Below are 13,176 nucleotides of genomic sequence, written 5' to 3' on the forward strand. Positions count from 1 at the left end.
TGCCATTTTTGACAAGGGGCTGTCCAGTCTCTTCTTGAAAGGCTGCAGTGATGGAACCCCCTTTGGACTTCTGCAGGCAAGGCCTTCCCAGCTCCCCTGGCCCCCAGCTCCCCCCTTCCTCCAATTAACCTTCTTCCCTCCCTTCCTTCCCTCTTTCTTTTCCTTCCTTCCTTCCTGCAATCTCTCTCTCTGTTTGTTTGTTTGTTTGTTTGTTTCCTTTCTTTCTCTTTCATTCTTTCTTTTCCTTCCTTCCTTCCTGCAATCTCTCTCTCTCTGTTTGTTTGTTTGTTTCTTTCCTTTCTTTCCTTTCTTTCTCTTTCATTCTTTCTTTTCCTTCCTTCCTTCCTTCCTGCAATTCCTCTCTCTCTGTTTGTTAGTTTCTTTCTTTCTTTCCTTTCTTTCTCTTTCATTCTTTCTTTTCCTTCCTTCCTTCCTTCCTGCAATCTCTCTCTCTGTTTGTTTGTTTGTTTCTTTCCTTTATTTCTTTCATTCTTTCTTTTCCTTCCTTCCTTCCTGCAATCCCTCTCTCTCTGTTTGTTTGTTTGTTTGTTTGTTTGTTTCTTTCTTTCCTTTCTTTCCTTTCTTTCTCTTTCATTCTTTCTTTTCCTTCCTTCCTTCCTTCCTGCAATCTCTCTCTCTCTGTTTCTTTCTTTCCTTTCTTTCACTTTCGTTCTTTCTTTTCCTTCCTGCCTTCCTTCCCCCTCTCCCCTATTCCTGGAGGTTACTCCACTTATGCCCCCCCGCCCCTCTGCCTCTCTTCCTCCTTTATCACCACCCCATCCCTCCTTCCCTTCTTTTCTCTTTCCTCCCTTGCCCCTCCTCCCCTTGCAGGAGGTCGCTCCCCTCCACCTCTCTCCTTTCTTCCCTTAGCCCCCTCCCTTCCCCTCAATCTTCCTTCCTTCCTTCCTTCCTCCTCCATCCCCCCTCCTCCCTCCCTCCTGTAAATCTCTCTCTCTAGACTTCCTCCCTTTCTTTCCCTCCTCTTCCTCAGAGGCACCTCCTCCTCCTCCTCTCCTTAGCCCCCTCCCTCCCTTCCCCTAAATCTATCTATTTTCCTTCCTTCCTTCCCTCCCCTGAATCTCTCTCTCTCTAGTCTTCCTCCCTTCCTTTCCTTCCCCGCTCCCCTTCCTCGGAGGTGGCTCCCCTCCGCCCTTCTACCTCCTAGAAACATAGAAACATACATTGATGGCAGAAAAAGACCTCATGGTCCATCTAGTCTGCCCTTAGACTATTTCCTGTATTTTATCTTAGGATGGATCTATGTTTATCCCAGGCATGTTTAAATTCAGTTACTGTGGATTTACCAACCACGTCTGCTGGGAGTTTGTTCCAAGCATCAGTCAAATAATATTTTCTCGCGTTGCTTCTGATCTTTCCCCCAACTAACCTCCGATTGTGCCCCCTTGTTCTCCGGTTTAGTTTCCTATGAAAAACACTTCCCTCCTGAACCTCATTTAATCCTTTCACATATTTAAATGTTTTGATCATGTCCCTCCAGACTAGACAGATGGAGTTCAGAGAGTTCTCCTCCTCCTCCTCCTCCCCTCCTTAGCCCCCTCCCTCCCTTCCCCTAAATCTATTTACAGTACTATACAGTACTTTCCTTCCTCCCTTCCTTTCCCTCCTCCTCCCCCCGCCCTCCTCCCCTCCTCTTCCTCGGAGCAGGCGCGCCCTCTAGCGGGCAGCCCGGCAGCGCATTCAGGCGCAGGCGCAGGAGCGGCCGGGCGGCCACGATGGGGAAGGCGCGGAGGTCCCCGGCCCGCAGGCGGACGCCCCCCCGCCCCTCCCCCGGCCCGCCAGCGGGGATCCCGGAGTGGGTCCAAGCCGCCTCCCCCTCCTCCTCCTCCGGCCGAGGCGCGGGGCTCGGCGGGGCCTTCGGAGGAGCCCCCCAGCCTGGAACTCGGGGCGCAGCGGGAGCGCTGGCTGCAGTTCCAGAAGCGGCAGCGGCTCAGCTGCGAGGAGGCGGCCCAGCTCCTGCTCGACGCCTTGTGAGTAAGGGGTGTTTTTTTGAGGGGGGGGTTGATGGCCACGCCCCCCGAAGCCCCCTCTTTTCCCACCCGGCCTTTTTTTGTTGTGACCCGAACCCTTTGTGGGATCCGCCAATTCTGACTTCCCAACCAGAGGAAAATCCCCCCCCCTTTTTTTTGACCTGCCAATCAAACGAACCCCATTATTTGGACTCGTGGAATAAGCGAACCCCCCTCTTGGGGGGCGACTTGTCAATCAAACGGACTCCTTTCTCCGCTCCCAAACTAAAGGAACCCCTTTTCCCTCTCGCAGAACAAATGAACCCCAATTTTTCATCTTGGAATCAAATGAATCCCAATTTTTGAATTTGGAGCCAAACAAATTCCAATTTTTGATTTTGGATTTCAAATGAACCCCAATTTTTGAATTTGGAAGTAAACAAACTCCAATTTTTCATCTTGGAATCAAATGAATCCCAATTTTTTTTATCTTGGAACCCAAACAAACCCCAAATTTGATCTTGGAATCAAACGGACCCCAATTTTTGATTTTGGAACCAAACAAACCCCCTTTTCTGACTCCCAAAACAAAAGAACCCCATTTTGGGACCTTGCCAGCCAAACCAACCCCTGTTTGGCTGTGCGAACCCCTTTCCTCACTGACAAAACTAAAGAAACCCCATTCTTTTTTGACTTGCTAAACATGCCCCTTCCTGGGCTTGCAAACCAAGAGAAACCCCCCCTCTCTTTTTTTTCCTTTCGACTTGCCAATCAAACAAATTCCTTTTTTGGAACTCCCAAGTTCCCCAAAAGAACTGTCTTGTGAGCCAAACCAACCCCGAGGTCCGATGCGTGAACTAAACGAACCCCGTTTTCTGACCCCTGAACCAAACAAACCCCGTTTTCTGACCCCTGAACCAAACGAAGCCACTTTTGATCAGTGGCTGATCAAAAGTGGCTTCATTTTGATCAATTTTGATCAGTTGCGTGATCAAAACTCAGACCGCTTGGTACGTGACTCGTATTTATAACCATCGCGGCATCCCGGGATTGTGTGATTCCCCTTTTGTGACGAGGAAAGACAACGAGGAAGCCAGGAACCCCTTAATTGAACAACGGCAGGGGTTGCCTTAAACCTGTGGCGAGAATGATGGTCGAACGGGGCAAAAATGCACCGAATGTGTCTCACTTAGCGACGAACATTTGGAGCTCCGTTGTGGTCGTAAGTCAAGGACTGTGTGCATTGTAATTCTTCGGTTCTGGAAATGACCTGGAACGGATTTTTTTTCCCTTTAGTGAGTACCAAGGGCTGGTGAAACACACAGGTGGCTGTCACTGCGGTGCCATCCGGTTTGAAGTCTGGGCCTCCGATAACCTCCACGTTTTCGATTGCAAGTAAGTATCACCAGATATTTTTCTCCTCGGGAGATATTTAATTAGATCTGGGACATGATCGAAATATTTAAATATGTTAAAGGGTTAAATAAGGTCCAGGAGGGAAGTGTTTTTAATAGGAAAGTGAACCCAAGAACAAGGGGACACAATCTGAAGTTAGTTGGGGGAAAGATCAAAAGCAACGTGAGAAAATATTATTTCACTGAAAGAGTAGTAGATCCTTGGAACAAACTTCCAGCAGACGTGGTTGGTAATCCACAGTAATTGAATTTAGAAACATAGAAGACTGACGGCAGAAAAAGATCTCATGGTCCATCTAGTCTGCCCTTATACTATTTCCTGTATTTTATCTTACAATGGATATACAGTATGTTTATCCCAGGCATGTTTACATTCAGTGACTGTGGATTTACCAACCACGTCTGCTGGAAGTTTGTTCCAAGGATCTACTACTCTTTCAGTAAAATAATATTTTCTCATGTTGCCTTTGATCATTCCCCCAACTAACTTCAGATTGTGTCCCCTTGTTTAAACATGCCTGGGATTTAAACATGCCTGGGATAAACATATATCCATTGTAAGATAAAATACAGGAAATAGTATAAGGGCAGACTAGATGGACCATGAGGTCTTTTTCTGCCGTCAATCTTCTATGTTTCTATGTTTCTATCTGACATATTCAATAATATTAAAGATCACATCCTGTATTGGGATCCTTACCGGTGGGGGCCACTCTGCTCACCGGTAGTGTTGTGAGTGCTCTTTGTCCACCTCAGGTCCTGTCAGATTCTGAGGAGGGTGAGCCAGGCCCCTCTGGATACCCTGGGCCGGGGTGGGGGTGGGGTTACCAGCTGATGCAGAGAGGGAGAGGGAGGTGGAAAGTGACTCCAGTGAGCCTGAGGAACCACTAGAGGGGGCTGGTGTGACAATGAGAGAGTGGTCCCAGTCAGAAGATGAGGAAGACATGAGAGTGGAAAGACATTGGATTGACCCTCGCTATAGAAGATTATTGAGAAGGTGAGACATAGTAAAAGGTATTAGCTTACAGCCTTACCCTCTTTGAAGTGTGATGTCAATTCCAGGCAGTATTAAGGCAAAGGATTGTGGGAAATGGGGTGTGAAGTTTCAACATTGTTCAGTGGAAGAGATGTGAAACTGGAGGCGTGCTGGAAAGAAGCTTTAAAACCTGTTGTGGTCAGCTCTGGCCCTGCTCCTGCCCCAAGGACTGTGGATGTAGGGGAGACATCCACATGCTGCAGGCCTGTTTCCGCCCCCCTCCGTGGAATCTTCTGATGAAAGCTCCTCTGACCAAGAAGACATGAGTGACAGGGAGGAGGAGAGTGTGGCAGACAGCTCAGAAGGAGGTCAATTATCTAGCTCCTCCTTGGATTCAGAACAAGAGTTAATGATACAGCCACGCATGCGGAGAGTGATGCATAGGCAACAACAACTGAGAGATTATTATCAAAGAAAATGAGGCCACCTGTGGTTGGGTGGGGCTGTGGTCATTAGTGAGGCTGCTATAAAGAGCAGTATGTGGGTTTGGCCATTGTGGAGGATTATCTGATAGTTGTGTTTCATGACTGCTTTGCTGCCTTTGACCTTTGTGTGCTGATTTTTCCCCGCTTTGAAACAAAACCAGAGCAAAGTGTGTGTCACTTTGTGAAAGAAAAAGGACTGTGAATGGCCTCACAGCTGCAAGCTAAGTATCTCAGAACTGATAAGGGACTTTACAAATTACCAGTTTGTTTGGAGACTAGGGCTCTTTGCTATCCCAAAAGAGGGCTTAGTTTAGGTGAATTTTCATTATAAAGAACATTGTTTTGAATTTTCAAACGTGTGTGTGTCTGAAATTTGTACCTGTGAATTTTTGGGAGGATTCTACCAGAGAGCCCGACAGAACAAAACCATAACTTCTGCCTCAATAGCACGCATTCTCAGCTGGATGCTTGTTGCCAGGAGCGTAACTCATGCGCTTAAATGACAAATGGACTTTGTTATCTATTGGAATGCTAATTAGGCCGAGTTTGGTGTTTTTCCTGGACCTTGTTAACGTTTAGCTCCCAAAATGAAAATCCTCCTTTCTCCCGGTGTTTTAAAACCTCCTTTTCATTCTGTGTGCTTATATCAATAAAGAGTTTATTCATAAAATAAAGGATTCACAATTCAAAGTGTTGGTTATGACCTATAAAGCCTTTCATGGCACCGGACCAGATTATCTCAGGGACCGCCTTCTGCTGCACGAATCCCAGCGACCAGTTAGGTCCCACAGAGTGGATCTTCTCCGGGTCCCGTCAACTAAAGAATGTCGCTTGGTGGGACCCAGGGGAAGAGCCTTCTCTGTGGCAGCCCCGGCCCTCTGGAACCAACTCCCCCCAGAGATTAGAATTGCCCCCACCCTCCTTGCCTTTTGCAAGCTGCTTAAAACCCACCTCTGCCATCAGGCATGGGGGAATTGAGACCCTCTTCCCCCTAGGCCTTTACAATTCTATGCATGGTATGTATGTATGCATGCTTGGTTTTTTATATTAATGGGTTTTTTAATTGTTTCTAACATCAGACTACTATTGTACACTGCTTTATTGTTGCTGTTAGCTGCCCCGAGTCCCCGGAGAGGGGCGACATACAAATCCAATAAGTAAATAAATAAATAAATAAATAAATAATAAATTTTTGAGTCGGGGGTTTTGCTCCAAGGGCTGTGCACAGAACAGCTAGTAAAAAGGGCGATGCACACATAGCTCTGGGTGACTGGCGGCTGGGCACACCCATCCTGGCGATATTTTGCTTCTGTGCATGCGCAGGAGAAAGGCAGCATAGAAATCAAATCAACCAATAAACAAACAAACAAATAAACAAACAAATAAATAAAATCTTATGAGAGCGTGCACATGAGTGCGAGATTTTGGCGGTTTCCGCCCACGCGGATGCAAAAGTTTGCCAAAATCTCACGCACGTCCTCTTGCGAGATTTTGTTTCCTGAGCATGCGCAGAAGCAAAATCTCATTGGGGCATGCGTGCACACCTGCTAATCACCCGGAACTGTGCGCACATCGCACCAGTAGCGGCAGTGAGTAGGAACCGGCACCTGGTCACGTCTCAGGATGTCAGCTGTTTTGAGTAAAGCTGCCTTCTGCAATTGACTGACGGGGATTTTGTCACAATGCAGATGGTATTTGAGTGGTGGCCCAGATGTTTTGAGATGATTATTATAATTGGTCGCAGTCAGACACATATTTACACTGGATTTGACACGTCTGTCCACCTGTCAAGCGATTCCCAAGGATCTGGGATAGGCAGATGTGGATGTTTGATGGTGTTTAAAGGTCTCGTCGCAGCATGTCAACTGTCCCGAGCAAAGCTGCCTTTTGTAATTGACTGACGGGGAATTTGTCAGTGTCGGCAGTGTTCAAGTGGTTCTCACCCAGCCAGGTATTTAGACCAGATTCAATGTTCCCTCTAATTTTTTTTTCGGGGTGGGCGGAAAAGTATAGTGTCTGAGCGGCAGTCCCCTTGGGACTGGGCGGCATAGAAGTATAAATAAATAAACAAACAAACAAACACATAAATAAATAAATAATAAATCCCTTTTTTATTAAAAGAAATTAATAATAAAACAAAACAAAACTCTATTACTATTAAAACTAAAACAACCAGCAAATCCAAAAACATAACTATTAATAAAAACAGGTGAGGGTTGGGGTTTTTCCCCCCTGTTATTATTTAAGTGCTTTTACCATATGCTTTAAATCAAGAGTCACTTCTCTCTCTGTTTCTCTCTCTTTCCTGTCATTCTCTGCCTCAATCATTTTCTCATTTCTCTTTTTTTCTCCCCTTTATTCTATCATTTCTCTCTCTCTCTTGCTTTCTTGCTCCCCCCCCCCCTCAGGAAAGAGGTGCAGGAAAGCAGCGTGTCTGAAAGGCGCGCTGCTTTCTCGGAAAGCCGGCTTTCCTGGCCAGCACAGGGCTTTCCCGCCGCTCTCCCCCCGAAAACACAATGGAGGTCCAGGATGACAGGCAGGGCGAAGCGGGTGGAACAACGGGAGGCTCAAGCAGGCAGCCTCCGCACTTTTCTTTCGGCGGAGGAGGAGGAGAGGGGGCGGATCGGGCGGGCGGGAGGTAGCGCCAAGAGGCCAGGGGCGCAAGGGGGCCGGAGGCATGGTGGGGAGGCAGGGGCGGCCGCGGCTCCCTTTCCTTCTACTGCCGGCGCGCTCCCGCCCCCCCCCCCCCCCCGGTGGGCTGGCAGGGGGATGGGGAGTGCGCGCCCGTGGAAAAGGGTGTGCGGGTGGGTATTTTGGGGCACGCGCGCAGCTTACACTGACCAGATTTGTTATTTTTGTCCGCCTATAAAGTTTTTCCCAAGCAACTGGGATAGCCAGATGTTATGTTTCGTGGGAGAATGTAAACTGTTCCGAGCAAAGCTGACGGAGAATTTGTCAATGTTGCCAGTGTTCATGTGGTTCTCACCCAGCCAGCCACATATTTTGACCAGATTTGCTATTTTTGTCCACCTATCAGCCAGATGTTGTTGCTTAACAATATGAAAGTTTTTTGTGGCAGGATGTAAGCTGTTCCAAGCAGAGCTGCCTTCCGCAATTGACTGACTGGGAATTTGTCAATGCCGATGGTGTTCAAAGAATGCTCAGTCAGTCAGCTAGATAGTCTGACTGAATTTGGCATTTTTATCCACCTATCATGTTCTTCCCAAGCACCTGGGATAGCCAGATGTTGTTATTTAATAATGTTAAAGATTTCGCGGCAGGATGTAAGCTGTTCCAAGCAAAGCTGCCTTCTGCAATTGAGTGACCCGGAATTTTCATTCCTTGCAAAAAAGGGCTTACAAAAACTTCCTTTTTTCTTCCCAGGCTCATCCTCCTTGTCTCGGTCTTTCGTTGAGAGGGTCTCTCCCCCAATTCACATTTCTTCTTCTTCTCCTCCCCCTCCTCCCCCTCCCCTTCTCCAGTTGCAGCATCTGTGTGAAGAAACAAAACAGGCATTTCATCGTGCCCGCGTCACACTTTAAGCTGTTGAAGGTAAGAAGAGGGTGGGTAGATGTTGCCTTGGGCTCCTGTGGGGGCTAGACCCCTTTTGCATTTTGAGGGTGGGGAAAGCGGCTCGCTTTTACGAGACAGAAATGCCACACACACACACACAGAAGTCAACCGCAGCTCCCATGTAACTAAACAATGTCGTTTGGCGGGACCTAGGAGAAGAGCCTTCTCTGTGGCGGCCCCGGCCCTCTGGAACCAACTCCCCCCAGAGATTAGAATAGCCCCCACCCTTCTTGCCTTTCATAAGCTTCTTAAAACCCACCTCTGTCGTCACGCATGGGGGAATTGAGATACTCTTTCCCCCTAGGCCCTTACAATTTTATGCATGGTAATGTATGATTGGTTTTATAATAAGGGGTTTTAGCTGTTTTAGTATTGGATTGCCGCATGTTGTTTTTACCACTGTTGTTAGCCGCCCCGAGTCTACGGAGAGGGGCGGCATACAAATCCAATAAATAAATAAATAAATAAATAAATAAATCCTCAATGAAATTGAGTTTGACATCACTGCATTGATGGGCTCTTACGGGTACAGTCAGGTACGCAGAACCGGTAGAAAAGTTTTGAATTTTTTCCTCTTTTTCCCTTCTGGGCTCTGGGTATGTTTTTCCTATCGTAGTCAATGGGGTTGAAGGTGTCTAAATTTAGAAGAGCTGTGCGTGCGTGTGTGTGTGTGTGTGTACATACACCAGCAGTGGGCTACTAGCCAGAACGCCAAATTGTGCTTGCCGCCGCGGCTCGTAAGTGCTTGTGGGGCCAGTGCGATTTTGCTCCTGCACCTCTGGAGGTAGCAAAATCGCACACGGAGCCACAGGTGCGCCCACGTTTCGGCATGTGCGGAAGCAAAAAAGCTTCGCCGAAACACAGGCACACCTGCGGCTCCGTACGCAAGTACTCACGAGCCGCGGCAGCAAGCACAATTTAGCGTTCCGGCTTGTAGCCCACTGCTGACATACACATACAGTTTATATATTAGATAATGTATATTTTTGTGTGCCTGTGTGTAGTATGTATATGCACAGATGGCATATACACATAGAATTAAATAGCATGTTTTGGATAGTTAGGGGAGATGTCAATTTCCCCATGCCTGGCGGCAAAGGTGAGTTTTCAACAACTTACGAAAGGCGAGGAGGTTGGGGGCAGTTCTGATCTCCGAGGGGAGCTGGTTCCAGAGAGTCGGGGCCGCCACAGAGAAGGCTCTTTCCCTGGGCCCCGCCAGACGACATTGCTTAGTCCAGTGTTTCCCAACCTTTTTTGAGCCGCGGCACATTATTCACCTTTTCAAAATCCTGGGGAACATTGAAGGGGGGGGCAAAAAGGTTTGGACAAAAAAATCTCTCTTCCTCCCTTTCGCTCTATTTCTCTCCCCCTCCCTCTTTCTCTCCCTTCCTTTTTCTCTCTCTCTCTCTCTCCATCCCTTTCTTTGTCCTTTCCTTCCTCTCTCTTTTGCTCTTTCTCCCTCCTTCCCCCTCTTGCTGTCTCTTTATTTCTTTCTTTCTCTCTCTCTCTCATTCTGTCTCTCTTGCTATCTTTCTTTCTCCCTTTCTTCCTCTCTCTTTTGCTCTCTTTCTCTCTCCCTCCTTCCCCCCTCTTGCTGTCTCTTTCTTTCTTTCTTTCTCTTTCTCTCTCTCTCTCATTCTGTCTCTCTTGCTATCTCCTTCTTTCTCTCTTCCTTCCTCTCTCTTTTGCTCTCTTTCTCCCTCCTTCCCCCCTCTTGCTGTCTCTTTCTTTCTTTCTTTCTCTCTCTCTCTCTCTCTCTCTCTCATTCTGTCTCTCTTGCTATCTCTTTCTTTCTCTCTTCCTTCCTTTCTCTTTTGCTCTCTTTCTCTCTCCCTCCTTCCCCCCCTCTTGCTGTCTCTTTCTTTCTCTTTCCCTCTCTCTCTCTCATTCTGTCTCTCTTGCTATCTCTCTCTTTCTCTCTCTTCCTTTCTTCTCTGCGGAGGCCAGCAAAGCTTTTTCTTATTTTAAATGTTCCGGGTGGGCTGGCAGGGGGATGGGGAGCGCACACGCATGGGCCCCCGATATCCCAAAGAACCTTCACCGACCTCCGCTGTGAGAAGGTTTTCTCCGAGTGCTCGCTGCCGTTGCAGCCACCGCTGCGGGAGGAGCTGGAGAAAGGAGCGGATCGGGTGGGCGGGCGGGCGGGCGGGCATCAGTGGCGAGAAGCCAGGGACCAGAGGGGGCCAGAGGCACTGGGGGGGGGCGGCCGCGGTGCCGGCCTCCGCACTTTCGTCACTCCCCACCCGAAACTCCCAACGGCCGGCTCCTTGTGCAGCCCTGGAAAAGGGTGCTACATTGCCGGTTACTACCTGGTGCCGCCAGGGAATCTCCAGCTGGGCGGGGTGCTGCCGGTGCCTCTGACCTGGAGCTCCCGCTCGCAGCCGCCGCCCCGGCTACTGTCCAATGCCGCTGCTGCCAGCACTCTCCCGCTGGGCCCCAAAGGCGCGAAAAAGGAGGTGGGAAGAATGAAGCTAAGCTTCTGATTTCGGAAGCTGAGCTTCACAGCACACCTGACCATGTCTCGCGGCACACTGGTTGAAAAACACTGGCTTAGTCGACGGGACCCAGAGAAGGTCAACTCTGTGGGACCTAATCGGCCACTGGGATTCGTGCGGCAGAAGACAGTCCTGGAAGTGGTAGATGTTGAAAGAAAATGCAGGGCGCCCTACATAAACCACGTTGTCCACAGTGTGGTAGTAAACAAGGCTCCTGCCTTGTAGTATCCTTTGTGTGGGTCAGAGGTTGCATAGATGGGCATGCCCTATGTGACCAAAGACCTACATATGAATATTTGGTTCATTTCATTCAGTTAGCAGGATTTAGTAAGATTTTTGCTTAAGCTTTGCTGTCATAGAGATTTGAGACGACCTTGGAAGGTTTCATCTTGGGGCAAATTGCTCTAAGGAGGACATGCTGACTGAGATCATCTGCCCAGCTGGTTATAATTAAAACCTATTTTCTTATCTGCTGTCAAGGTTTTCTGTAAACTGTCTCAAGCTTTGTCATTACACCTGCTTATTTTTTTTATTTTAATTCTTTTAAATTAAATTCTTATTTAAACTGCAGTTTAATGTTTCCAAATGTAAAATAATGCACTTGGGGGAAAGGAATCCTCAATCTAAGTATTGTATTGGCAGTTCTGTGTTAGCAAAAACTTCAGAAGAAAAGGATTTAGGGGTAGTGATTTCTGACAGTCTCAAAATGGGTGAACAGTGCAGTCAGGCGGTAAGGAAAGCAAGTAGGATGCTTGGCTGCATAGCTAGAGGTATAACAAGCAGGAAGAGGGAGATTATGATCCTGCTATATAGAGCGCTGGTGAGACCCCATTTGGAATACTGTGTTCAGTTCTGGAGACCTCACCTACAAAAAGATATTCACAAAATTGAACGGGTCCAAAGACGGGCTACAAGAATGGTGGAAGGTCTTAAGCATAAAACGTATCAGGAAAGACTTCATGAACTCAATCTGTATAGTCTGGAGGACAGAAGGAAAAAGGGGGACACGATCGAAACATTTAAATATGTTAAAGGTTTAAATAAGGTCCAGGAGGGAAGTGTTTTTAATAGGAAATTGAACACAAGAACAAGGGGACACAATCTGAAGTTAGTTGGGGGAAAGATCAGAAGCAACATGAGAAAATATTGTTTTACTGAAAGAGTAGTAGATCCTTGGAACAAACTTCCAGCAGATGTGGTTGGTCAATCCACAGGAACTGAATTTAAACAGGCCTGGGATAAACATAGATCCATCCTAAGATAGAATACAGGAAATAGTATAAGGGCAGACTAGATGGACCATGAGGTCTTTTTCTGCCGTCAGTCTTCTATGTTTCTATGTTTCTATTGGTTTTTTTTAAAAGACAAAGACAAAACACTGTAACTACAGGAAACAAAAAAAGTATGCAGCATAATTGTTATACATGAAAACATATTTACAATTATGCACTTCAATTTCTACTAGTATTTTCTCATCATTCCTATCACCCATCTCCTCCCACTTAGGACTGTATGACTGTAACTTGCTGCTTGTATCCTAAGACTTTTATTAATATTGATTGTTTCTTCATTGCTTATTTGACCCCTATGACAATCATTAAGTGTTGTACCTCCTGATTCTTGACAAATCTGTATTTTCTTTTATGTACACTGAGAGCATCTGCACCAAAGACAAGTTCCTTGTGTGTCCAATCCCACTGGGCCAATAAAGAATTCTATCCTATCCTCTTTCTTCCAGGGCTCGGATCACCTCACCACCTATACCTTCAACACTCACTCCGCCCAGCACACCTTCTGCAAGACGTGCGGCGTCCAGAGTTTTTATACCCCGCGTTCCAATCCGGACGGTTATGGTAGGATAGGATTTTAGGGCGGAGGGTTGCGGTAGCTTGTTCGAATCCAGCCATTCCTCTCCTGGGGGAAGGAATCCATCCTCTCTCTCTTTTTTTTTTTTAAACAACCCCGGTTCTTCCCCAATTTTAATTTTCTGGGAGTGTAGCAGATGTGAATTTTTCCTCTAGGCCAGTGGTGAACTCCATCTGTATAGTCTGGAGGGCAGAAGGAAAAGGGGGGACATGATCAAAACATTTAAATATGTTAAAGGGTTAAATAAGGTTCAGGAGGGAAGTGTTTTTAGTAGGAAAGTGAACACAAGAACAAGAGGCCACAATCTGAAGTTAGTTGGGGGAAAGATCAGAAGCAACGTGAGAAAATATTATTTCACTGAAAGAGTAGTAGATCCTTGGAACAAACTTCCAGCAGACG

At 47.1% G+C, this 13,176-nt stretch overlaps 1 protein-coding gene across 1 annotated transcript in view; it reads left to right on the forward strand.

The window, feature by feature from the left end:
* Positions 1 to 1,733: 1,733 nt before the first annotated feature.
* Positions 1,734 to 13,176, forward strand: part of CENPV (centromere protein V) — a 15,811-nt gene continuing 4,368 nt past the window's right edge. Inside the window, 5 exon segments of the mRNA XM_070735449.1 lie at positions 1,734 to 1,772; positions 1,774 to 1,988; positions 3,264 to 3,362; positions 8,326 to 8,395; positions 12,650 to 12,764. Coding sequence (XP_070591550.1) covers positions 1,734 to 1,772; positions 1,774 to 1,988; positions 3,264 to 3,362; positions 8,326 to 8,395; positions 12,650 to 12,764 — 538 coding nt within the window.

This window comes from Erythrolamprus reginae, chromosome 1 (assembly GCF_031021105.1).
Source record: "Erythrolamprus reginae isolate rEryReg1 chromosome 1, rEryReg1.hap1, whole genome shotgun sequence".
In the NCBI taxonomy this organism is placed as follows: Eukaryota; Metazoa; Chordata; class Lepidosauria; order Squamata; family Dipsadidae; genus Erythrolamprus; species Erythrolamprus reginae.